This window comes from Pseudoliparis swirei, chromosome 22 (genome assembly GCF_029220125.1).
Source record: "Pseudoliparis swirei isolate HS2019 ecotype Mariana Trench chromosome 22, NWPU_hadal_v1, whole genome shotgun sequence".
In the NCBI taxonomy this organism is placed as follows: Eukaryota; Metazoa; Chordata; class Actinopteri; order Perciformes; family Liparidae; genus Pseudoliparis; species Pseudoliparis swirei.
This window is the reverse complement of record NC_079409.1, coordinates 20,366,648-20,394,394: the sequence shown is the minus strand read 5'-3', so window position 1 is coordinate 20,394,394 and position 27,747 is coordinate 20,366,648. Positions and strand designations below refer to the sequence as shown.

The window sequence follows — 27,747 nt, the reverse complement described above, 5'->3', positions numbered from 1 at the left end:
TCCAGCTGTCATGGTGCAGCGAACCACTAAAAACACTATAAAAACCAACAGACTAAACAGCCATTCAACACACACACACACACACGGTGACTCAACCCGCCCGGTACAACTTTGAGTATTCCCGATACAGGAAAGTGGCGCCTCGGCCCTCCAGAAATAAGGCAATGGCAAATGGTTTTCGTTGGTCACTTTTATTGAACTGGTGATGACAAAGTGCAAAAACGGCACCGTGCTACCTTTGAGATACGAGTGTGGAGCGAGAGAGGAGCTAAATCAGAGGCTGTAACTCGATGACTGGGAAGGATCCGTCTCCGTCGTGGGGCTAGAACCCAGACTCCTGGCCCGCCCAGTTCGGTGTCTGCAGAGTAAAGAGAAAAAGAATAAAACACAATTAGACTGTTTGTAGCTCACCGATCAAAACTACATCTCGCTGTGGGAAAACCGTTACGTACACGCGTGAGTGGCTAAGTGCCGACGTCGGTGCCGTGAGGGTCGACGCTCACGAGATGTACGTGATCTGTAGCCTTGAGGACGGCGTGACGGAGCTCTGGGAGCCCATCAATCTGGTTTGACGGACTAGAAGGTGTATATATGTGTGTGTGTTCGATTTCGACGTTCTGTGTCGACGCAGTGCTTAAAAAGTCCCCGTAACAAAGGCATCTGCAGCAGGTCCTAAGTGCCGGGGACTCTCGGCTCTCAGGGACGTGATGTTCACCCGGAGCCGGCGGGAGTGAGTGAGTGAGGGTCCGCCTTGTTTACATTGCTGCGCTGAGTCACAGAGCTCAGGCGTCGCTTTATGGTTGTTTGGACTCTACCTTGTCATTAGGCCTTTGAAGGCCGATGGAGGGATGAAAGCACCGGCTCCGTTAAACTTGCTCTTACTGGCTGACTTCGTGTACAGAGAGCTTTTTGTTGATGGCTGTTCATCAACATTCCTGAGCCTTGTTCTTTTGGGACGCTTTGAAGGGCCCCGGGTCTCGCGCGTGACCTTCGGGCGGTTTGTGTGTGTGTGTGTGTGGTACTCGCCTCGTTCTTGGTGTTCTGGGCCTGCTTCTTCTCAATGTTCATGGCCAACATTTGGCTGCGGAACGAGAGGCTCTTGGTCTTCTCGATCACCTGCTGGTAGGGCGAGATGGCGTTGTTCCCCATCACTACGTGGCCCTAGGAAGAGGCACACAAACAAACAAACAAACAAACAGAGTCAACAACCAATCGCATCCAGTCTCGCCGCTTCGTGAGATGTGACGGTGACTAAGTCTTTACTTTCAATTACAGAAATAATGCCTCCACATCCTTCTCTAGTCACACAGGATGAGCATCCTCCCCCCCCCCCCCCCCTCACCAGTTTGGAGTCTATCTTCGCGTCCAGCCGGGCGTTGCGGATGAGATTGACGATCCATCTCTCGGCGTCATCGGGGGTCATGTTCAGTTTGTCGGCCAGCATGCTGTCGAGGAAACGAGAGCGACGTGAAGCGGGGACCCGGGCACGGGGCCCGTACCAAGGATGTGGACCCTGACTTGGGCCTCCGTTGACGTGGTACCATATGAAGACCTCAGAATGAACGAGTCATTCTCATTCGCCATTGGTACGTCAGGTTAGTGACGTACCAATTTAGCAAAACAAACCCCTGAAGTGTGCGCCGACCCGGCACCGACCCGTCCTTTACAGATTCCTCAGCTTTCCCTCTGGAGCCGTCACATGTAAAACACTTTGGCTCGTGACCAAATACTTGAGGAACTACTTCCGCGTTAACTAGCCAGTGTTAGCACGCTAACACGCCGCACTAAGACAAAAGCATGTTCGCGGAGCGGTTAGTTTATATAATATAAATAAACTAACCTAAAGTGCATAAAGGAAATATGTCATCGCACCAAAGAACACAGGCCAGCGCTCCGCTGCGTCGTGACGGATGTTTCCCATTATGTGCAAAGTGACTCGTCATCGTTATGCGAATCAACGGCCGACATGTGAACAAATAAATAAAAAGGTGTACGACATGAAATCCACCCTGAAAACACTTCTAATGGTCCTCTGCTAATGGACGCTTGATTTACAGACCTGGAAGAATAACTCAATCCCCCCCCACCCCACCCCAATGCCACTGTAGCTATTTATCTTTTGTTTTTGTTGTCTCAGTGCGGGAAACACTCTCCCCACCTGGCCGCCACCGTGACACATCGTTCACAGTGACCGCCCCTTTAAGACGGGCGGCAGGTTGGAGAGCGATGCGTCAGTGGAGGGGGGGGGGCTGGCATTCTTTGATCCAAAGCTTTCCCCCGTGCAGCTGGCTTCCCTTGTGGCTTTCCAAATGACTAGACCCCCGCTCGATACCCCCCCGCCTCCCCCCCCCCCACACGTTTCCTGCCCCCTTCCTTTTGTCTGACCCCCACCAGCCTCCACGCCTACAGCATTTCATATAAGGGCCCCAATAAACACGACTCCAACCCGGTGTGTGCACTGCCCACAATTACTGCAGCAGCCATACGTCTCGTCTCAAAAGCACGAGGGCCCGGCCCGCGCCGGAATAAAAGAAAACCACCATCACACACGTGTACTTAATGAAATACTGGAGCGACCGCATTTGTCGTAGCGAATAGGAGCTCCGAGGCCGTTAATGACGGTTTACTCTGGTAACCATCACATCCGGGTCGGACACAGATCCCAACACCAGCAACACTGGGTTCAACCGTCGCGCTCAAGTCAGACTTAGTCCAGACGTTCTTCTGGTGGGAAGTTATCTTTGGGATTTGTGAGAATGTCTTTCTTCCTTTTTTACCTCGAGGGCTCACAAACGCCGCCACTTTTGAACCCTCTAATGTTGGTGCAAAGCCACACACGGAGAAAAGGAGAATTAAACGGCGTGAACAAATGAAGCGCTCCCTCTGCACAGCGAGCCGAGCGGGGGTCGCTCTGCGTTCCCCTCGACGCGTCCGGCCAAGTGACGGAGGAGGTGGAGGACGGAGACGGAGAGGCATCGCGAGTCGATTCATGTGCGCCGCAGCGGCCCAGGGGAGGGCGAGGATCCAGAGCGGCCGATCAAGCCGTCGCTCACACCGACGGCTCATTACACGTCGGGTCATCAGAACCGGGGGGGGAGACGATGCCTGACAATGAAATTGCTCCTGCGGATCATTACAGGGAGCCGGAGAAGGTTGAAAACGTGCGAGCTGTCTGATGACGCCGGTTTATGTTGTGATGGGTAACACACGCCTGGGATCACACGAGACGCCGGCAACGACACAGACTCCCAACGGTCAGAGCTCTACTCGATAAAAGATGTAATTCAATTCAGTTTATTTCATACAGCCCAACACCACAATTTACAAATTTGCCTCAGAGGGCTTTACAGTCTGTACACATACGACATCCCTGACCTTTGACCTCTCACATCGAATCAGGGAAAAACTCCCAAGAAATATAAAAAATAAACTTTCACGGGGAAAAAAAGGGGAAGAACCCTTCAGGAGAGCAACAGAGGAGGATCCCTCTCCAGGATGGACAGAAGAATAGACGTCATGTGACCAGAAGGAAGCGTCACAGGGTTACAACACATTCAATGAGATGTGATGCAACACGGTGCAATCACAAATCACTAGATCGACTCCTGTTGTTATGATTATGTCCAAACTCTCAAACGGTGTAAAAACTACCAACACAACCGTCGACACTCACCGCCCGTCACTTATTTACTGAACAGTCGAGTGACCCCGAGGCGAATGGGAGTGGAGTTTGTTGTCGGTTCCCGGTTTACCCGTGTGATTAGGCGATTGCTGCGCCGGGTGCCCGTGTTTTGTTTGGCAATCCAGTAAAGTGGGGGCGCATGTCAGTCAAGTCCAGGTCAGATGTGACGATCAAAACAAACACGATCTGGTTTCCTCGCCGAGGGGGGAAGGGGTCGAGCGAACCCCCGGCCCCTCTAAATGTGATCCGCGCCGCAGAACACAGGATCACAGGGTGCCCCCAAAAGGCCCGGGGCCCCGGCCCGTACCAGCCGAAGCCCTCTAATTTAATTTATAAAGGAAAGTCTGGCAATGTTTTCCGCCAGGAAGGACATTTGTATGTAAGAGGAGGGGTCACTTTATCTCATTGTCTCGCTGAGAGGTGTACACCAGCGACCCCGTCTTAAACCTGAGGGTGGAGGGGAGAGGAGAGAGGGAGGAGGAGGAGGGACTGGGGTCAGACTTATGAAAACCACAATATTGACATCCTTTGGCCCCGAGGCCAAGCAGACAGCCTCCGCGACTGGTTTTGTTTTACACAGCCCTGATCCTGGTCCTCGGGGGAGTGCGGATCACTTTCGTTTCGACCCCTCGCTCACTCACTCTGGCTCCCGAGCGTTCGACTTCAGGCTCGGGGACTCCTTCGGGTCTCAACCTCACACTTGGAGGAGCGAGGGGTCGGGCGTCGGGGTCTCGCTCCGTTGGAGGACGATCCTTCTCAAAAGATGCCCCCTTATTAACCGGGCTGGCCTCGAATGAATGTCGTTAAACGCTAACATACGAGGGTGTGTGTGTGTGTGTGTGTGTCGGGGACACGCCGAGCCGTTTGACGTCTGAATACATTTCCTGGGGAAACCTACGTGATCGTTCGGTCTTTTTAAATCACTCAATTGTGAGGTGGAAAGATCCTCAGTGGTGGGTCCAAATACACGAGACGCGGCGGCCAACTGCCGGCGAGCTGTTGTGTACAAATATAATCTGGCGATGGCGAAAAAAAGGACCGCCAAAATTATCGTGAGTCTAAAGCGTTTAGAAAAAATGTCAAAGGGCAAGTGTCGCATCGGAGGTCAAAGCATCGCCTCGTCTCCGAATTAAACCCAGTAAATCGAAGACACTGAAAAGTCTAGACAAAGGGATATGTGTGTGTGTGTGTGTGTGTGTGTGTGCGCAATTACAAGCGCATGCAGAATCAGTCGCCGACCGTACGTTATACATAAGCCTACATTGCATAAATAACTCAATTACGCCGACTTCCGGTCGACGTCCGTGTCCTAAAACACGAGCTGCATCTCCGTGGAACCGTCCTGGCCAGCGGCGATGGAAATGTCCTCGTTAAAAACGGCCATCAAATTCATTCCGGTCCACGCTCGGGGCGAGAGGGGCTTCTGGGTCCTGGGGGACTAACGACTTGGAAATTGGGCGTCTTCCAAAATAGATAACGCTCGGTCCGTTGTCGCGACGCCACCGAAATGCGCGATCCCGCTTTGGAAAGCTCGACAAACGAGGTGAAAAGTCGAGGAATCGGCGTTTGACTTCCTCTCTCGGTGTTACGACTAACCTTTGTGGTCCTTAACAAGTAAATGGATCCAATTGCAGTAACTCTGCCAAAAAGAACCCGGACTCCTAATCAATTCCAGACGATCTGCAACTGGAGATTTCGACAGGGCCTGATCATGTTCCATGGTTCAACCTTGACTACAGACCTCCACGGCTCCATGGAACAGGCGATGCCATCATTATCGTGTCAACAGAAGTGATTCGTTCCCGAGGAACATTGTGCGTGTGCGGGCCGGATTTGAAAATCTCACACGTTCACCGTCAGTAGAGCCTGAGGGCTGCACAGCACTGTACATAATGTATGCAGGATGGAGGATGACTGGGATGAACCAAAGCACCAGAGACGGGTTTACTCACAGAGACGGCATCTTTATCTTCGTCACGCTCTAAAATGGATGTAAAGAAACAGCCAACTCCTATAATCTCTCTTAATAGACAATTATCATATTTTCCCCCCAAAACTCAGTATAATTAGTATCGACTAAATGTCTAGGTTTGGGGAAAGGGTCCAAGGTCGATTTTCTTTGAATGTAACTAAGCTAGATTTTGAACTAGGAGTCAATAGAGACCTGCAAGGCCCGTTGACCCCTCATTTAACCAAATAAAAAGGAGCTGAAGGATTCCTGCCCGTCGCCGCAGCTGGGAACGTCTACCAGCCGCCTAAACCCTGACCTCTTCCTGGGAGAGCGCTCCGTGACTTGGCCTTGGACAGGTGGTCCTAGAAGTAGAGGGCGCAGAGCAACCTGCGGAGACCTGGAAGCAGTTACACCTCCCCAAAGCGTAATCCTCAAGATGTGTGGGGTCAGCATCGGCTGTGTGAAGAAGGGGGCAATAAACCCTTATCTGTACAGAAAAGACCCCACTGTGGCCTTACTTCCTGTTTACAGAGTGCTTACGGCGTCTAGTGATAGCACGTCGTCTTACTTCCTGTTCGTCTTGAGGGATGCGTGTTTGAATCCTGGGTCGGGGGGGGGAGAGAGAGAGCGTGGCATCCCCCAAAACCACAAGTTTAACGTCTGTTTATTCGCGGGTACTAACCTGATGCTGATGCACTGGTGAATTCGGCAGAAGGTCTCAAAGATGAAGAGGCGGGCGTTCTCGATGAAGTCCTCCAGGCAAGCAACCAGGAAGAAGTCGTTCACGAGAACCTAGGAGACAGAGAGCATGTTGCATCAGAGCGGCGTGAATACCAGACAGTCATTTCAGCCCGTTTACAGGTCGGCCTCAAGGTCCGTCTTACGGCATTTGGAGGTTTGAGTGAGGCCAAACGGCAAGGTCAGCTTTTTCGAGACTCATTTGGACAATCACGCTGGGCCCTTCCCATCGAACGACAACGGAGTCACGAGTGTGGCGACACAAGTCCGTCTCTGGGCCTTCGTGTCTTATTGGTTTAGGGGGTGGACAATATCTTTGAGCCGAGAGCAAATCCAAGACCTCTTTGATGAAAGCGTGGGAGCAAACAGTGAAAGGCGGACCAGACTGGCTACATTTGACATTAAAAGGATTTCTAGTGAGTTCCCTGTGCAGTGGCAGCGATCCCGGACCCCGCAGGGCGCTTCAAATCAAAAACAAACGGGAGAAAATCCTACAAGCAGCCCAAGAGATGCTGCGTGGAGAACAGAGCCCACCGCAGAGATGGCCACGTTGTGACTTACCGCCAGTCATCTGGTCCAGCGGTGGCGTCGACTCCGCCCGCCCCCGGCTGGAGGCGTCCACTAACCGGAGCGCCACCCGCCCAGATCACAGATGAGAGCGAGCGCTCTCCGCCGGCTGCGTCACCTGCCGATTCGTCGACCGCGCCCGCCTGCGACCCGGCTACGGCCGTGTGAAAAGCTCCCATGTCTCACCGCTCGCCGCATTCCAACTCGCCACCGAGCGCCATTTCCCCATCGCAGGCCTCCATCTTCAAAAGTCCCCCACGGGATGTGCGGCTTTGTTCGCTCGAGCCCAGAGAGCCGCTTTCTGCTCGACGAGAGCCCGACTACGCGGCGCTATCGGGCGACGCTGCGACAACACTTATCTCAGGCCGATAAACTTTGAACAGTTAAGTGCACCAATTGCTGTCATCTGGGATTCAGGCCACGGAGCTTAAGCACATTCTGAGATGGGGCTTGTGGAGCCCTTTCATGCCCAATCTGAGGGACGATAGGTAGACCCATACTTTTCATTCCCTGACATGGAAACATTTAACATCTGACAGCGATTCCAGATTCGGGTAGAGTGGGAAAGAAACAGAATTGCTAATAATCCCGTGCGGTCCAAACGGGACAATGTAAACCGAGCTAAACCCATTTGGAGAGCAGCGGGCTCAAACCATTACACGGGGTACACTCGACCAAAAACAGCAGCGCTGAAAACAATACCCACATCTCGCTCGACAGCAATCAGTTGCCACTCTTCTCAAAGGCTCAGGATTAATGCATTACAAATGCTCATCCCAACGGGGTATCCGTTTACCTCAATCACGCCGCAGTCTGTGAAACCTCCCTTTAACTCGGAAATAATGCACTTTGAAAAAAGAAAGGAAAAAGAAGAGGACTGCATTACTGGCTTCAAACAAGACCATTTGGGGGAAACTGTTTGCAGACCTTCACAGGGGATGCATTAAGAGAGGTGCCGGTTAACTTCTTGTTGCCGCCTCGCGAGACCCGCCTGTGAACTGAAGGAGGTCAATAGAGGAGCTCGTGTGCCACTGGACACGCTCTGATAAGACCGGCGTGTTGACAGGCACCGGGAACGCCGTGCCGCTCGGACCCCAGAGCTGGTTCGGGTTCGTTTGTCAACAGAGCACGACGAGTCGAGGCCAAACCCAGAGAGTTCCCAACAGGCGTTTAACAAGGCTGGTGAATGAGGGCGCATGGCAGATACAACTCCTGATATTCTTGATGATGCACGTCGGAGGCCTTTGCACTTACCCCCCGGTGAGTTCGATTATAACCTCCTCATTTCTTATGAGGTTATCGTAATCTAACTCTTTAGAAAAACAATAAGTTAAAACTAGGGCTTGTGAAACGATTAAAAATTGTAATCAAATTAATCACAGGTTTCTGTGGATTAATCATGATTAATCACATATTACCAATATTCTCGGTATATTTTTGTGAGAACATAAAAATTTATGACAAAAGACGGATATATACATTTATACACAGGGATGCACATAAATTGCGGGGGGGCAAGTGACATTTTTTCGTCCCGATGTGCGAGACGGAGATCGGAGTAGTGTTAACGTAGAGACAGAATGACATGCTGCTGGTTAGAGACGACCAACAACAGACGGATTGGAAGCTCATTCTGCGCATGCGTTAAATGCGGTAAAAAAACAAGACTAATTAATCCTGTAATTTAATCATTAATTCTTCACAGCACTAGTTAAAACCAAACGGAAGTGCACGTAAAGCGCCGACGTGATTTATACATATTTCCTCCTGGCGAGGAGCCAGATGTTTTTCAATTGGAAGGTTTGTCGTAAAGAGGCGGAAGATGGAAAACTTTAGCCTTTCATCCCTCTGCAGGTCGGCGCGATCAAGTCCGTTGGGAAACCCAAATTACAGTCTGCATGCAGAGAATGAACCGGGTGATCGAGTTATGAAAACACACAGATAGGACAACTCCATTTACGACACCTGCTCTCTGACTAGGGATGGGTATCGTTTGGTTTTTATCCGATACCGGTGCTAAACCGGTACTTTTAAAACGATACCGGTGCCTAAACGGTACCTGAACTGATAGTTGAAAGAAAAGAAAAAAAAGCACAAAACAAAGATTGACACTGACGACATTAAAAACCTCTTTGGCCATATTCCCTGTAGATTCTCATGGCCGCACTGGGGAAAAAACGGATATCAGGTTGTAGGCTAGCTATCTTAAACATGGTAATAATGCCTAATTCACTATTTGTTGGCCTACTTTTATAAATGCAAGACTTGCAATCAACCTGACGGTACTAATCTGAGTGACGGCTGCTCTTGTTATCTGTCTCCATGTGTTGAGGGTGACCGGTCTCCCCATCGCAGGTGCCAGGGAGCTCCCAGCTGCCCGCCGATGTGCTCGGCACGGCCTCACGCAGTCAAACGCGGTTCATGCCTCTGCAATCAAATGGATGGCGTGCGTCGACAGATGCTTCATTAAATTAAATGTCCTCTTCTAAACTAAAATTTACTATCATCTGTACATCCTGTATTTATGATACTTTCTGTTGCACTTCTGGTTGGATCCCAAACTGCATTTCATTGCTCTGTACTTGTACATGTGTAATGACAATAAAGTTTAATGTAATTTAATCTAAACCCATGTGCGGCTTGTTTCTAAAGCAAACTATGACAAAGTAGCCAGTGGATTCTTTCTATGGAGAATTTCAGCACTTTCTTTTTGCAGGCTTCCTCATTTTAGGTCACAGTAACGTATCGAATCACATTGACCAGCGAGTGTTGAGCTTAGTAGTAAATATACAAAGGACTTTTACAGTTTACTCATTCTATAACTACTAGTTACATCCAGCCATTCCAAACCAAAACTGAAATAAAGGGCAGGGCTGTGACAGAACTCCCTCTGCACGCCTCCAAAGAGACGTCTGCTGATAAAGCTTTTACTGTCAACGACGAGCCCGATCGGTCCGTTCCAGGCCGAAGTTCACATATGACTGCAGCCCGAGTCACGCAGCGTCAGACTCTGAGTGTTCGGTCTGAAACCACGCAGACGTCCAGCAGATCGGGGAGAAGGTCAGACGGCGGTCACATGATTACTAACGCTGGTCACGAACCACACTGAATACACAGAGGTCCTCACAAACAAGAAAAAGGTCAAAATGTATTCTGGTTGCTGAAGCGGTTACTCACCGATTCGCACTCCCTGAGTTTCTTCTGAGCGCTGTCGAAGTCAAAGTTCACGTAGAGACACTCCACGAACTCTGTGATCGGATCTTTGTAGGTGTAAGATTCCTGGGGGGGGGGGGGTAAATAAATCAGAATATAATCAAATCAATCAGCGTGCTAAAATACATCAATATGATTATGAATCACAGCTGCTTTAGCTTACGTTTTATAAAACATTAAGTCATGGATGAACGGAATAGAGCGGACAAAAATGTCATAAAATCTAAATGTTTCCCTTTTTTTGCAATTAAGTAGAATATCAGCAAAACAGGGAGAAACATATTATACATCCTAGGTTGTTTTCAGATGTTTATGTAGTCAAAATAACAACCTGCAGGGCACAATAGTTAAATAAACATAACAATTCACAAGCCTGAGTGAAAGCACATTCTGAACTCTGAGCTGCTCCGAGACGGAGACCCGACCCGAAGGCCGGAGCAGAGAGCAGCGGGCGCATGCTGGAGCGATTACCACCAACAACCTACCCAGCGCCGCTCTCTGAAGCAGCTACCGTCATTCGGACTACACATTGACCAGAAGTAATGAGTTCAAGGCTCTCCCAGTTTGGACCTAAACCCACACACACTCACACACTCCCTGAGCTTAAAGGGAAGTGTGAGCAAAGCTATTGGGTTACATGGTCAGTTACTCATCCTGCAGAGCCGGTGTGGCCTTCACGCATTGACCTGATAACTGTGTGTACCGAGGCTTTGAATGAAGAAGAGAGAAAAAGGTGCGCTACCTGCTGAATGACCTTCACCAAATCCTTCAGCACCTGCCGACGCTTGCGGACATCCTTGTTTGTGATGATCGCCGTGGTCAGGTAACGCAAGATGTGCGGGCACATCGTCTGAATGGCGTTGAGGTATCTGGAACGAGGGGAGGATAAAGATGATCATTTATCGGGCGTAAGCAAAGACTTGATCTTTACGAGGACACATAATATAACACGATCCTGGCATTTAGAACAGAGGCGAAGCCTTGGCCGCGAAAACAGAGCCGTGTCCGAACAGGACCCTCGCTCCGGGACCTGGGTCCCAGCATTAAGCCATCTCTTTCAATGGTGTACTATGAGAGCGAGGTGGAAAAAAGAAAGCCTGGCAAGAAGATGTAGACCAGTGAGCTGCCCAGTAGCTGAAACCCAATCCATCGGGGACTGATGTTTCAGCCACAGGTCAACTGGCTGAACACAGGACAGGACGCTGGTACAGGCCCATTCTAATCCCACACGCTGGAAACAGAGTTCTGTGAAGACAACGTGTCACACACACACACACACACACACCACTTTACTTGTCAAGATCAATCGACAACCTGTATAACCAAAACTCCTTTATTGGTTTCTAAATGTCTATCTCTGAACTTCACCCTCCACTCATCTGAGAAGAGGAGGCGGGCCCCTTTCGGGCCAGAGGAACACGTGGTGTTCAGAGGAAGGCCCGTCAACAGTTTAATTAGCCGGAACAATTAAAGGGACAGGAGACCTGTGGCAGTAGTGATGTCGAGTCTAAAAACGGCAGCGGGCATCGCCACTCTGGTTTTAGGAGGGCTCTCGCCCACCCTTTGTAGTGGCTCCACTCCCGGGGAAGACCGCAACGCTGCGCACTGTGTTCCTGATTAACTTACACCTACTCACTCTCCGGGGGGGGGGGGGGGCATTCACCCCACTCTACTTTGGAGACTTCATCTTTTTTTGTTTCTTTTTTGTTTGCAGGCATCGCTGCTCTGGTCAGCCGAGGAGCTACTGAGGCATCCAGCCGAGAAATCACGGTTCAAATGTCCTCTGTTTAAGGGGGACTGTGGGAGGACACAGAAGAGGAACACGCTTACAGGGGCTCCATTTCACAGGTAGTCTGGAGAAGAAAATCACGTGGAAAAATAATAATAATCCGTTTCATTTATATAGCGCTTTTTAAAAAAGGTACTCAAAGACAATTTACATGTGACATTGAGACACCGTAGACACAGCGACAGGGAGCAATTCAGGGTTAAGTGTCTTGCTGAAGGACACATCGACTAGGGCGGGGATTGAACCTCCAACCCCCTGATTGGAAGATGGACCTGCTGACCACTGACCCCACAGTCGCCCCGGAAAATAGGCTGGGTGATATAGAGAATCCAGTGACTCGTGATATGTCACTGCGGTAGCATTTACCCAGCATGCACCTGTGCCATACGCGGTTTCCCCCTGAAGCCAGTGTGGTCTGCCAATAGTACGCAAACACAGCTTTGGACCGACATCTGCTGACTGCAGGGGTAAGGGAGGTCAACAGTGGAGCTGAAGGCCAGCCACTGGTCACCGGCGTCCGCCAAAGGAAGCACTGACGGTCAAAGGAGGGGAAACGAGAGCCAAGCCTCTGTGGGGAAAACATGAGGTTTCTCCACTTTGAAACTGCAAAGCACACAAAACCACCTCGGTTCGTCCACACAGATGGCCGGGCGAGCTCCTCGGGAGTAATTATTGGGGAGGCCTCCTTAATCATTCACGATAAAATTAAAAAAACAAGTAAAGTCGGGGGAACCAGACGCTTCAGTGTGCTGTGTTGTGGTCGCCTGTCATACCGTCTGTGGAGGCCAATCATCTGTACAATTATACCAGCCTGCAATCAGGGGGGGGGGGGGGGGGCAACGACATCAAAATAGTCGGTGTGCAAATTTTAACGTTGTGTATAAGGTTTTCCGACCTGCGATACACATGGCCTCGTTTTCAACTTGGAGAGTAAACAGACCACACGAAAACACACACTTCTGAAACCACTTTTAAAATACCAGCAGGGTTCAAGAAGAAGCCCACCACCCAGAACATAGGTTATTAAAGCAAGTGGTTTTCTCCAAAGCAAGTAAATGTTACACAATCACCTCCCCCCCCCCCCCCCCCAAAGCCTCTTAAACTCCAGGATTACTTTTAAGCTACAAAAAGCACTTTCAATAGAATATACGAGGGCTGCAACCAACGATTAATCTGGTAACTATTTTTTAGATTAAAGGGTAAAAAAAAAATGTAAATGCAGTTTTCAACCCGTAGTCCAAAACAGGGTTTGTACTGTCAAGAAAAACCTGGAAAAGTCATGGAATTTGAAAATGTTTATTTCCAGGCCTGGAAAAGTCATCAGAAAAAAATTAAATCCCAAGTTTACAAAAAGTCACGCAAATGTGTTATATTCATTTATGCTGTGTATATACTGTATGCGTTGGTATTCTCATTGTTAGTTTAAATACGACATCTTCCAACTTGTTCCTGTTTAGACCGATTCTTCACAAAAAGTTTGTCTTTAAGTCCTGGAAAGGTCATGGAAAGGTCTAGTAATCGATTTTATCGATTTGTTGTTGCAGCTAGAATATACTTAAACATTGACCCATGGAATATAACACGACTTTAAAATATCAAAACCACTCACATCCTGGAAGTATATAAAACGTACGGTAATAACTTTGTACTTGTTTAGTGCTTTTCTAGTCGAGCCACTCAAAGTGCTTTAACATGACGTCATTCACACCCTGATGGGAGGAGTCACCTGCCCCATCAGGACTAACTAACATTCACACACATCCACACACCGTAGATCAGCTACAGGAGAAATGTTGGAATTAAGTGCCTTGCCCAAGGACACATTGACATGGACGAGCGGAGCCGGGGATCGAACTTCCCATCCTCTGATTGAAGGACGACGATGCTTACCACTGAGCCACAGTCGCCCCAAAACATACAGACAAATGGTCACAGAATAACAAAACGGACTATTCGAAAGATACACAACGCCTCAAAGTGGCCGTAGAGTCGACCAAATATAATGGGGACGGTTTTGGTTGATTTTCCCAAAATATTAACTTTATGCTCATTCCCAGGCCAGCACACTCCGTGCAGTAGGTTCAAACGCTGCTTTGTGGCTTCAAACAAAGACGTTAATTCAAGTTCATTCCTCCCAGCACACATAATCACGTAGATTATGGTTTATTAGGCCGGGTGAATTTTCCAATAAGACAGGCTGTGTAAAATAACAGATTTTTCTGTTCAAAATAAGCTGTGATTTGAAAGTTTGGTTCAGTCAAATTCTCTGGATCCCCCCTTACCTTGACAAAAGCAAACCTCGAGGTGTATTATGTACTTTGACGCCCAGTCCCAACGCTCAATAAAAATTTAAAAAAACATACATGATATATGTAGCCCCAGTTTACACCTCTACACACACACACACATGCTGGGTTGACTGAATTTACTAAATGACGGACTCTTCTTCGTATGTTTAGGTTGAAACTGGTTTTGCAGCTCTGCCTTTTATTGTCCCTCAACGGGTCAACAGACACACGGTTCAACCCGACCACAGAACTCTGGCCTTCCGGTTGCCCTCGACTTTTTGGAAATCGATCGTATCTCTTTGACTCATTCCTGGTATTGCCGTCAAGATTTTGCAACTTGCAAGAAACGAAATAATATGATTTAAAAAATGTACTTACTGCGGCTGGTACAGAAAGAGCTCAATGATATTGTCTCTGCCCTTGGGGTGGTTGAAGAAGACAAAGAGGGACCAGTGAATGAGCCATGTTCTCTGCTGCAGAGCCTGCAGAGGGGAGGTGACCGACTGGACCGAGGAACACATACAGGAGAGAAGAAAGGGAGGAAGGTGGGAAGAGAGATCGGGTAAGATTCAAGTGCTGCGGCCTAAATGGACAATAATCAAACATGTAACCACTTCATACTCGAAATCCAAGTTCTTAAGTAGTCAGACAAGTGTGTGTGTGAGTGTGAGGGTGTGTGTGTGAGGACTAAGATGCCACGGCACAGCACTACTGAAGGAGAAATGTCAATACCAGAGTCCATGTAAGGGAATCTAAATGCGGTATCAAATTCAGAGAAGTGGGGCATTTACGTTGTTATCGATAGTCTCTCTCAGGCGGGTGAGGTCCTCCATGGCGGCCTCCCAGTTCTGCATCAGGATCTCAGAGGCCAGTTTGCCCCAAAGAGAGTTCAGGGCATTCCTGTCTGTAGACGGGACCTTGGGAACAGATGCGGAGAACCGTTAGAACCGGACGCACACAAAACTTCGACGTGCGACACGGGTTGGCAGACACGTTTAGCTTTGAATGAAACCACTTTTACATAGTACAACCACTGCATTGCAGTTGACCGTAGAGTTAAGTAAAAGGCACATTTGGAGCATGCGTGTCTTTATTTATGTCTGAGGAGCTTGCTCGAACAAGTGAAGTTCCCTCGATCGGAGGTTATTAGACGCATTACAGATCCATAAAGTTGGGGGACAAACAAGATTAAAAGAAATTGAACCAGCAGAGGAACAGATGACCCGGCCTGTCGTCACTATACCATGAAATAGCAGTGTAGTAGCAACAAAATGAGCTGATATCACACCAAAAAAAAATACAACTAAGATATGGATCCATCTACGTTCCACACCTGAACAGTCGACCGCCAACCTGAACGAATAATAACCAAATAACACCAGACACAGAACACATTCCTCGTGATATGGTTTTAGGCTCGTGAGACAATTCTTCATGCTAAGATTTTTTTTTTTTACTACATCATCCATGCCAAAGGGCACGAGTGGACACTCGGCTGCTCGACGAGGACTCAATGATCAAGCTGGAGTAGGAGACTGAAGAATCTTAAATTCAAGTTCCTCAGAAAACACTTTGAGATCTGGTACCTTGTGAGGGGCTGTGGTCAAGTTATATTTAGTTTGTCACATGAGAGAAAGAAGTATTCAATAAATCCATTCGCGATTAATATTACTAACTGCAGCTTTAGCGGCGAGATGGAAAACCCAAGAACATTTAAAAAACATCCCAGGCTGACTCTTAACCCTCCTGTTACCTTCACATTTACTAACATATTTTACCCTCTGGGTCAATTTGACCCCAGCAATTAAAACCTCCAGAAAATTATTAGAATTAATATTTTTTCCCAAGTTTAAGTGTGAGGTACTTTATGTTTGTTTGTTGACTGCCTAAAGAGCCCTTTAAATATATAAAAAAGTTGATATTTCTTATATGTTTGACAGTGAAAAACAGCCTGGGGTCAAATTGACCCCAAAGAACACCGACGTTAAACATTGAATGGGGTCAAATTGACCCGAAAGGTAACAGGAGGGTTACACAGGGCTATACATTAAACATGAAATTTGCTTTGTTAAATTTATTTAATTAAAAAAAAACACTTCACTTTAGTCTTGAGAATGATAATTTTAAAAGACCTCTGGACAACGGTCGTTATGATATGATATAATATTCCTTTATTCGTCCCACAGTGGGGAAATTTCAAAAATCACAGAGCATCAATGAAAATAAATATAAAACACAAAACTAAATACTAAAAAAAACTAAATACTAATAGTAATATTAAATATACAGGGGGAAAACAAAGTAAAGTGCAGAGTTTGCCAGGATCTCCAGAGATCTGCTGCAGTTTGTCGTTATCACAAGGTAATTAGGCTGAAATCCGAACTGACGCTAACAAGACACATCTCTGTGAGGATAATCACTCACAAAAATGTCACAGGCTACCGTTTCTGATTTCCAGAACAGACACAAAGAAAACAAACAGAAAAGAAAAGAAGAAAAAAGGTAATGAAGCACAGGTTGAGAATGCCTCTGAACCTCGGCGAGGCAATCACTCGGCGAGGACGCTGGACCCCCGGGGCTCATGGGAAACTCTGCGCCGCCGCGGCGGTCCACGATAACACCAAACAACGCCAGACGCAGTGACACGAGGCGAGCAGGAAGTCGGGGTGGGTGTCTGCCGAGCGGCCGGAGAAACCCAGATCCTAACCCCACGCCGCCGGACAGCCGCCGTAGTGGACCGTGAGACACGGCAGACGTACGCGAGGAGAGGAAACACTCGAGAAAGCAAGAGCAGGTTTCCGCAGGAACCCCACAAATTGATGAAGATTATTCCGATATAGCGGGGGGGGGGGGGGGGGGGAATGCCAGATAATCTCTGATAACATGCCAACGAGCTGCTATAAAGTCGGGGGGAAACATTTGGGAAAGCTCCTGCAGTAATCCCCCGAAAGGAGAACACAGTGAAGGTGCTGTGTCCGTCTCCAGCGCAGCAGTTACTTTGATCACACACCACAACTAGTCCATGATGAATTAGCCTTTTCTTTCCTTTTTTAGGCGTAGAAGTCCCAAGAAAGATCAGCATTGTAGCGGCGAGGGGGAAAAAAAAGAAATGGCTCCACTGCCAGCGTAAAAGGTCAGAGTTTCATCGGTTGAGTGTTGCGTTTTGTTCGTTTCCCCCGAAAGTCGCTGCCCGCTACGTTTGGCTGACCTTCAGGTCAGAATGGCAACATTCCACACACACAAGAAAACATTCAGTACCTGGGTTTTTCCAGCAGTTACCTTAAGTTTCCATTGGTTTGGGAAATGGGCACATTATTTTTCGCTGACTGACCTGAGCAGAAACAATAAATTGACTGTGCTGGGGATCCGTCGGGATACTTAATCTTTATTCTTAACATCCAATCCCTGCATTAAGCGATGATATGAACAAGTTGCTCTTTTCGAGCTCGGCCACACCGTAACTAGACCTGAGGCATGGATTTTGCAAGGCTGGCTTCCTTCGTTTAATTGACTGGTTTCCCACGTTAACGGACTTTATGGAGCTTCGCCTCTCCCTCACGGGGGAAGGAGGGAGAGACGAGGGGCCTGTGAGGATGGGAGGTCCACAAAACACAGAAAGGCTGGGAGGGGGAGAGCGGTACACAGACTCACACTAATGAAATCCATTTTCACCTTTTCCGCGTCTAAAAAAAGCCTCTCGCATTTTCGAGAGCACGCCGCAGATATCCAGTTACAGCGCTCGACGGGCTTGGGACTCAAAATGAGGGGTGCAACAATTTTAGGGGTAAAAATATGAGAGAAAGAAAATCAGTGGAACAACATACCTCAATTAGAGCAATTTTGGTTTATTTAGACTGAGTTGCAAAAGCCATAAACAACTGTTGGAACAGTGGGACGTATCCGTTCCAAGCTTTTGAAGACTCCTCTTAATGCTTTCTTTTTTCGTTAGGGAGTGGAAGTGGAAAGCTCGGCCGAATTACCCGTCGTCTCGTCTCCGACGTTACTCTTCCTTCGGCGGATGGGAGCGGATCAGTGAAAGGACCCATCAAATGAAGTGCCCGACTACTTTGGGTTAAGAGGCTTCATCGTCACTCGGAGGCCACTGCCAAGTCTCCCCAGCGCCGTGAACCTGCGTGACTGGCCAGAGCCTCTGACATCCCGAAGGCGGGAGGCGCCGCATCAGACGCCAATTAGAGTGGGAACAACAAGACGGCCGTACGGTCCTCCGCCGTGAGGAATAAGACTAAATGTTGATCTTATTCCTGCCCATTCTTCCAGGCTGGTTTTGGCACCAGACTCTGCTTTACCGCAAAGCCGAACGCCGAACAGAAGACAAACAAAAAGCAGGAGTGAGTGACACATGGAAACCCACCGACTGCATTGGCTGGATCCGAGAGTCATTATGGGATGTTCAGTTGGGTCGAACTTACCGACACGGCAGTGCAAGATAACGCGGAAAAGAAAGAGCTGAAGTTCTGCTGTAAATGTGGCGTTAATACAACAATAGACTAACTCAACAGGGGGGGGGGGGGATGTCCTACGCGTGACCTTGGAGGCAGCTTCAGTGGCGGCAACGACCGACGCCAGCCGGGCGCTGCTGCTTGCATAGTTAATGATGTAATCACCTCGGATGCAGACCTCACAGCCGCTGTGTGGTTCTCGGCTCTTGTACACGGTATAGAACTCGGTTGAGACCGTCGGTGTGTGAAACGTCCGGGTGCTTGATTTCTCGCCCCCCCGATTGCAGGCGAGGACAAACAGCGTGCTCTCGAACTCTGGACAGTGTCCAGGGAATCAGGTCCGCGATGCCTCTATCGCGCAACACAAACCGCCACATCTCTCGCTGTTCAACTTCAGCGTTTCTAACCAAAGCCAGATATGTTTTCTTGACGTGTCCGCAACTCCTTTCCACTTCACTGAGAAGGCTGATTACTGCAAGGATGCCGCTTCCAGTAGTATACCACTTCTTTTGTATGGAAATAAAAAAGCCTGGTACAGGAGATAGAGCTTCACAGTTAAACCGTCGTTCACATTCAACTGTAAAGATCAGGTTTGCAACTTCCAAACAATTAAAACGCCTAATTATTTGAATGGGACTGTGGCAAAAGTCCTTCCTAACCAATGCCACTGTCAGGTAATTTCATGCAGTTGTGGCGCCTAAGGAAATTCCCGCATCGTGTCATATATACGGGCGAGTCATTAAGCGGTATTTCGTAAACATCTGGGTTGCATCGAATATATTGAACGCCAATTGCACAGCTAATTATGATGTTTTTATTTCATATTTAGTTGTAGCGGTGACACAAAGAACCGAGCGCAAACACCGCTAAAGCATTGCTCAATCTTCGAGTCCGTCCACTGCCTAGTTCATCTTTCCCTCATTTCTGAGGGCAAAGTGACAGAAACCACAACGGCCAGAACCCCGGCAACAAGTCTCTTTGTTTATAGAGGTATGGACTGTGCATGTGCACCGACAATAACAACGCCTGTACTCTCTGTGACCTACAATCATCTTCTTTTGCATGACATACATTGGCTTTTTTGTGTGCGTTTTAACAACGTTTATCTACCTTTGGATTGGGGAAGAACCCGCGGCCTAATGAAAAGGAACAGCTCGCACAATGTGTGCGCCCTCTCGATGCGACCGAACAGAGGCCGTGCGGAACTTAAACACGCCAGAAGCTCAGAAGTCGTGACTAGGGACTCTCTGGCCACAGCACTCAAATCAATAAGCCGTCTACTGGAGCCCGCTGCGTGAGCAGACTACAGACAGATGATGCAGTCGGGTCCACCACTGATCACTTGGCCCAGTAAAAGATCCTACTCAAGTCTTAGAGCAGCATCCCCCCCCCCCCACACACTCACCCAATACAAAAGACGTGCGGGGAATTGAACAGCCACTGACGTAAGCTTTTCATATTCAATTACTTCTAAGTGTTCTTTTCCTCTCCTATGCAAGCATTGGCTTTATGAGAAATTAAAGCAATCTGGCAAACATAATGTGGTGTTCAGTTGGACTACGTCAGAGAGAGATGCCTTCAGCCAGTATATAAATGGGGACAGTACGATAATACAGACGCCCCCGTTAAGTGAGGCAAGGCGTGCAGCTATCGGCAAACATCAGCGCTAAAGGTTAACGGGTGTTGGGCGACGATGGCGCTGTAAAAATAGAAATGAAATTTAAAAAACTTACCAAGACGCGGAAGAAGTACAGGTACTCTGCAGCTCCGGAGTAGTTTCCGCACTCGTACTGGAACTTGGCATATCTGTAGAGCGTGTCCAAGTACTCCTGACGGAACTTTAAGGAAGAGAGGAATGCGAGAGTATCAATATCAAACAGAGAAAATGTGAATCGCTGTCGGGCCGAGTCAAAACAAAGACGTGCTTTGAATCAAACATTGTGCTCGCTCGGTAATTTCATGCAGTTGTGGCGCCTAAGGAAATTCCCGCATCGTGTCATATATACGGGCGAGTCATTAAGCGGTATTTCGTAAACATCTGGGTTGCATCGAATATATTGAACGCCAATTGCACAGCAAATTATGTTTTTATTTCATATTTATTTGTAGCGGTGACACAATGAACCGAGTGCAAACACCGCTAAAGCATATCGGTGGGATTTTGCCACAACCGCGAGATAATATTTCACATTTTGTGACAAATCTGCTAAGAAATGCGTCATGTGTACTAAATCCGAACGATAAAATCGAGCCATCCTCTCGAGCCTGCTGGTCTTCAACCCTCCCTCCCGCTGTTCGGCATCTCGCGGCAGCCTGCGCTGACGTCACCGAGATCCGGTAGGACCGTGACGGGCAGAGCGGGCGCTCGGTGGGGGGGGGGAGGGGGCGACCCCAGCCTCTACGCCCGGGCTGCGTGGAGGTGCACTGAGGACAGCGAGGCAGGTCAGCGGGATCCCGGGAGTGGGAGGGGGACCCACGGCGCGGAGGGCGAGGAGCCAAACATCACGGTAAATATAGAACCTTCCGGCATTCTTGCGGCTCCATCCACGAGTCCCGGGCGTTTATTCTTACCAGGCCACCACAGAATGTCCGCGGAATTTGTGCAAGCCGTACAAACCCCGAATATGAGTTAAGGGTTTTGGGAACTCTGCATTTCCCTGCTCGGCCGGCCTCTCCCACGTCTCCCCTAAAACAACCGTGGGTTCACACAGGAACCATGGGAAACGCAGCGAAGAAGTGAGACGTCAGCGAACCGGGACAACTTACACTGTGCTTCTCCGCCAAGTACTCAAAGAGCATCCGTCCATCTCTGCGAGACAAAAGAAGAAGAAGAAGAAGACAGGGTTCTTACACATTTTGACCAATGGATTTCCAGGACTTTTAACCAAATTTCCATGACCAAACTGAAATCTCGGTATAAACATGAAAACAGTAGAACATGTTGCGTATTGAGAGCTATCGCCGGCTTATACTTTGAGCGTCTTTCTTTAAAAAATATATGAATTATTTCAAACTCGGCGTAAATGAACATGTGATTTTAACAAATTTCCATGACTTTTCCAAAACTTTTACGATGTAAGTTTTTTCCATGACTTTTCCAGGCCTGGAAATGACCATTTTAAAATTCCATGACTTTTCCAGGTTTTCCATGACCGTACGAACCCTGAGAAGAAGACAGTTAGTGCAGCTGGAGGCCATTTAACTGGAGTCGCCGTTTGGCTGACATCCTGGTGTTCAGAGTTCAAACGCAGGTATATTTTGCCACTTGTGGTCCAAGTCAACAGCCGCACACAAATCAGGACCACTTTTTAAACTGTGATCGGCTGTTTACTACATTTGGTTTGACTACTACAAATCTATCCAAGCCGTGTCGAACAAATTATGTCTGGAGGAAAGTGAAGACAGCTTTGGAGTCTCCATGGCTTTGTCAACATGGAGGGATGCGTTGGCTCTTCTAAACTGTAGTGTCGCATACAACCCAAAATATTGCCATTCATGTGGATGCCACACCTTTGAGTGTTCACTTCTATCGTGGGAATGAGCATTTACTGACACGTCTGACCTCTCATTGAGACCGAGGAAGAAGTCTTCATGGCTTCAGCAGAGGCTGTGTTGAAACCATCTTATAATATATATATATATATATATATATGCTTTGCACTTGTTTTGAGATTTAGATGAGTCAGCTGCTGAGCTGTCCGACAAGTGGCAACTGTTCATGGAAAAGCCTGCACAGCATTACCGCCCCGCCACCTTCTGCACCGGAAAAAAAGTCACGCAGCCGACGGCAGCAAAAAGTGCTTTTCATTGCTTTGACAAGTGCAAACACATGAGAACATGCATCGTCACTCACCCCATCGTGATCAGAATCCACAGAGTGGGTCTTATGATGACAAGACTGTTCATTGACATGGTACCAACATGATTTATTATAATAGCCGGGCTTGGTTTCGGGCTTCAGCAGTTGTGCAAATAAAGCCTGGTAAGGCGTACAGGGCTATTAGCTAACTGTTCAATAAAAGTACTTAGACCATTAGGTTCTATTGCCCAGTAAAATGCTTTGTGGATCTGCGCGGATAAACCCCAACAGACAGGGCATTGGGGAGTTGAAAATTAGGCCAATTCCTCATTTCCAGCATTGGATGATCCTCTAATGCAGAAATAATGTCAAAAACAAGCAACTGAATCGAGCATAATTTAGGTCATATTGATGGAATAAAATGTTTTAATGTCTGTTGGCTTGAGACAATTCTTTATTGATCCCAGATGAGTTTCCTATCGTTTTATAAATCCAATAGTTTGAAAAGAAAAAAGATGCACAACTTGAGGTCTCAAAAAAGATCTCCTCTGTACTTCAGCGTGACAGCAGCCGAGCGATGGCACCGACATGATGCCATCGTTAGGCTTCAAATCTCACTTTGGGGATCCTGCAAAGCTGCGTCTTGAATAAACAAATTACTGCAGCACAACGAAAACAATACAGCACAAACTGAAGAAATGAAAATGGAAAATGCGCTTTTGATTAACTGTAGATGCTCGCGCCAAGGAACAAAAATCGAGAGGATGAAGCCCGAATGTGACCAAACTATTTGAGTCACCGCGGACGACAAAACAGCCGTAATAAAAGTTAACCACAACATCTTGCGTCTGTTACTTTTTACGTCCGCATTCGCCGACTTCCCTCGCAAGAGCCCCGAGACGGCTTAATACATTTTTCATTCGGAACGTCGTTCCACGGACTCCGCAGAATCCTGCTTTGGCGCTGCTGTGCCGTCAACCGTTGCAAATAACAGGTTTTACTAATCCCGGGCCAGGAACACATTTCACGACCTAACTGGGGCTAATCGTGCATCCAATAAAACTTTATTTTAGGATAATGATTAAATTGAGAGAGATTACACTACTTTCTATTGAGCAAAGGAAGCGGGCGTTACCTGGTGGACTGCATCTGCCTTGTGGTCTCGGGGTCCTCAAACATTTTCACAATGGGCTCCGTCTCGGACTGCAGCTGCTTCAGCTGGGCCACGACCTCCGTCCTCTTCTCCTTGAGAGCTGACACAGGGAGGAATAAAAACAGACATTAGACGAACCAACATGCACTCTGGTGGACTGCTACCCCAAGCACCCAAAACACTATGACGGGTTACTGCTAAATCAATGCGGAACAGAGTGAGTGGCGTAGTGCAGAGCCTCTTTACGAGTTCCATCCAGCAACATTAAGATCTTCCCTGGTTTTTTTATACGTCGGTAATTTCTAGAAAATGGGGTATGAGGGAGTGTGTATCCACCAGGCGTCGGCACTTACTGAGGGGAATGTCCTTCTCGGAGTAAAGGCTTCTGTACACGTCCATGGCGAAGTCCACCATGTTTGTGTCACTCAGGAGGTCCAGTTTTCCATGAAGCAGCTCCTGCTCATTGTAGATCTAAGAGACAGAACACAGAGATGAGCGTGGAGGTTTTGTACATCATCATTATCTAACTCGGGGGTCAGGAAGTTACAAAGAACCCCAGAGACAAACGGGTGGAGCGTGACGAGGTCTGGGCGAAAGCCCAATTATATATATGATTTATTTAAAACATGTATTTGATGAAATCATATGAAGAAATACACAATTACAACGTCTATATTGATAATACGAACATACTGACTAAAGTTTCTCAGAAAATGTGATTATTCTACACCTAAGTAATGAATTGAATGAGCAAATAGACGCCGTCAAGAATAACCTAAATGGTTATAAATATAAACAATTTGTTTATTCAATAAACCGGAAACATATATTGTGATATGAGAGATTATTAGAATATGAGAGATATTAAATCAATGGTCAAGACAGAGAACTTTGGCCATATTGCCTATAATGACTCCTGACAAGGATCCTCCTCTGTTGTTTCCTGAAGGGCTATTTCTTGGGAGTTGTTCCTGATCCAATGTGAGGTCAAAGGTCAGGGTTCTCATATGTGTAGATTGTAAAGGCCTCTGAGGATAATTTGTAATTTTGGGCGATATAATATAAACTGAATCAAATTACAAAGTAGCCTAATGCAAATTGTTTTTTTAAATGGAGGAACTGTAACTGTTTTTTTCTTTTTTCTCAAACAATATTTGGGGATTTTTTTGAATATTCACTTGATGTTCAATTCAATTGAATTTATTTTGTATAGCCCATTATCACAAAATACAAATTCGCCTCATAGGGCTTTACAGTCTGTACACATAGACATCCCCGTCTCAGGACCTCACATCAGATCAGGCAAAACTCCCAAGAGATAGAAAAAACCCTTTCACTGGAAAAAGAAAAAAGGAGAGCAACAGAGGAGGATCTCTCTCCCCGGATGGACAGGTGCAATAGATGTCATGTGACCAGAAGGAAGCATGTTCCATCTATTCCTTTGTAACAACTAATCTGTTGTCGACTCTGCATTTTGCAACGTGAAAAAAAATGTGCAGCCATCCAAGCTGTGAGGGAACTGGTCGTCATGTAGTCCTAAGAGACATGCACTTGTGACATATTAATGAGCGGAGCATGTGCAAGTATTTAGACGATCGGATTACTTTTTCAATTTACGGTTCGTTTGTTCTACGGATGCAACTCAATTCCAGTGTCTGCACATGCTCCCACCGGTGGCCATGTTGGATTGTTTGAGGGATGAACAGAATGCTCCCGTTGAGCAGATTTCGGTGGATTGTTGAGACAGACTACCGACATAATTAACAAAGCCACCATATTGTTTCCCTTTTTAAAAAGGGTGAGCAGAGAACCAGGGACCAATCGGGTGCATTCCACAATATTCAACGTCACCAGTGGGAAGCAGACACCTTTTCATCAAGGAGCCAACTGAATTGGAAGTAAATCCTCTCGGGTGCCAACTGGATTGGGTGGAGATGTTGTGTAACGCTACTTCTTTCCACCATAGGCTGCTGAATAATCCCATTGCATTGGTTGCCTGTGCTATTGCAGGGCCCTTCTAAGTGATTTAATCGGCTAGATGCCCATATGAAGATAACAGATGGTCTTTAAATATTCATGTAGATTACAAAGTAAAATAATTGCATTAAACAGAAATGGCTTTATTCGAGATGATCACTGTGCAAATTCAGAGTATTGGCCCAACCACGTTGCACAGAAACACTTATACTAAAAAGATGAAATGACTTGTGAATATCGTTGGCCCGTACACACTAAAACATAAATTAAAGCAAATTGACCTCCGAATAACTTTGGCCTGTACACACTAAATAAATATCAAAACCATAAGGTTACTTGAGCTTTGAGTAATTTAATGTCGAATGTTTTTTTAAAGTGTTTCAGTAACGTTATACACCACCACGGGCAGGCCGAGACAGAATATCATATGTCGAGAGGGTAACTTGTTAATAAATCATGATTCCACTTAACCTGTGTTAAAATAAAATTGACAGGCAAAGCTACAACCGCAAACGTAAAAGGCCCAATAGTTACAGTCAAGTGGAAATGTAGCTGTCGTGGTTATTAGCTTAGCAATTCAACCACACGTTTAAAGCTAGCTGGCTAGCTGTTAACTCGGCAACCCACACGTTACTTGAAGTGAACATGGCGGGTGTGTGCTGGCACACAGTTGTTCTCATCGATACATATCTTCCAAGACGTCGCGACAGTGAACTAAATGTTATTGTATTATCCCAATGGACATTATTTTAGCTTCCATTTGGCTAGCATAGCCGGTGTTAGCCCACGTAAACCCGTTTCATTTCCGAGAATAGAAGCTACTGGGCGGAGTGCGAACATCTCAGAGAGCACCGGCGGACTGTGGTTGTGACATCGGTTGTAACATTATAACCGTAGACGGTGTGTAACCGAGCTACTGATACGAATTTAGTCGAGGCGCTTTACAACAATCACCGGAATCTAAACCAGCGCGTGGCTCAACCACTGTAAAGTTGGTCCAAATGAAAACATGACTTCCGATTCTATATTTTCAAAATAAAACATTATGAAGCACTCGTCGTGATTATTTCGAAATAACAAACTGTGTTTTCACTGAATATGTTGATCTAATCGCTGACGTTGTTCTGTAATTAATTTTGTCCTGTTCTCATCAACAGTTTCCACTTCATTTTTGTGAAAAGTATCATCGTGCTTTTATTTCGAAGTCAACGAGCTACATATCCGGGTCCGCTTTGGTTGAATGCGTGTGCTTTACACAGCTACAGAAAAATGTGATCAACTCCTGAACGCACACCGCTTTTAAAACAGTTAGAAAGCCGTTAATAGTTTTTGGAAACAGCGACAAAATGTAACGAAATGTTTACATGTTTATATATTTCATACCTCTTTGACAGACAGGAACTCCAACAGAGGAAAAACGAGATGACGGTCTAAAAAGTGAGCAATTTTGGTGGTGAGGTCGTATTCCGCCATCTTTGCTCCGGGGAAAGGAAACCGGAAGTGTGTTGCAGCGGCGTAAAGAGTAACTGACCAATCACCGACATGCTCAACATCCTCAGTAAGAGAGCGATAGAGAGATAAAGAGATAGTTTATTAATCCCGCAAGTATAAAAATGTTTCGCGCCAGCAGCATTTATACTTACAGGTAGCAATACAATATAAAAAGTGATAAATGCACAATATATATAAAAAAAAGTAATATTGTCATAAGAATAATGCACAAAATATAAAGTAGTGCTAAGATGTAGCCTGACTAACACCAGTGTAACAGTGTTATAGTTGAGTGATAGATTTTGCCAAAGGAGATTTATTGTAAAGTCTTATTGCAGTGGGCAGGAATGATCTGTCTCTCCTGTGACAACAAAGCTGGATGAGTCTGTTGGATGCGCTCCGCTGTCCGTGCAGTAACTGGTGGAGACGGTGGTCCGGATTAACAAATATAGATCATTATTTCTTCAGTGTCTTCATCTCCACCACCTTCTCCAGACGGTCTAGTTCGCAGCCATCGATGGAGCCGGCCTTCTTAACATCTCAGAGCACTGGTCCAACAGACTGGTAGAACATCTCCAACATCCTGCTGCACACATCGAAGGATTGAAGTTTCCTCAAGAAAAAGAGTTGACTCATCCC

General features: G+C 47.1%; 1 protein-coding gene across 1 annotated transcript; it reads right to left on the bottom strand.

Moving 5' to 3' along the window:
- Positions 1–172: 172 nt before the first annotated feature.
- Positions 173–27,120, bottom strand: eif3ea (eukaryotic translation initiation factor 3, subunit E, a). The gene is made up of 13 exons (XM_056444001.1): positions 27,001–27,120; positions 23,994–24,111; positions 23,623–23,740; positions 21,455–21,497; positions 20,422–20,526; positions 15,020–15,145; positions 14,607–14,731; positions 10,894–11,020; positions 10,116–10,217; positions 6,316–6,425; positions 1,343–1,445; positions 1,027–1,161; positions 173–358 (listed from the first exon to the last, which is right to left on the bottom strand). The coding sequence occupies exons 1-13, from the start codon at positions 27,088–27,090 to the stop codon at positions 323–325; spliced, it is 1,338 nt and encodes a 445-aa protein (XP_056299976.1). The 5' UTR covers positions 27,091–27,120; the 3' UTR covers positions 173–322.
- Positions 27,121–27,747: the final 627 nt, after the last annotated feature.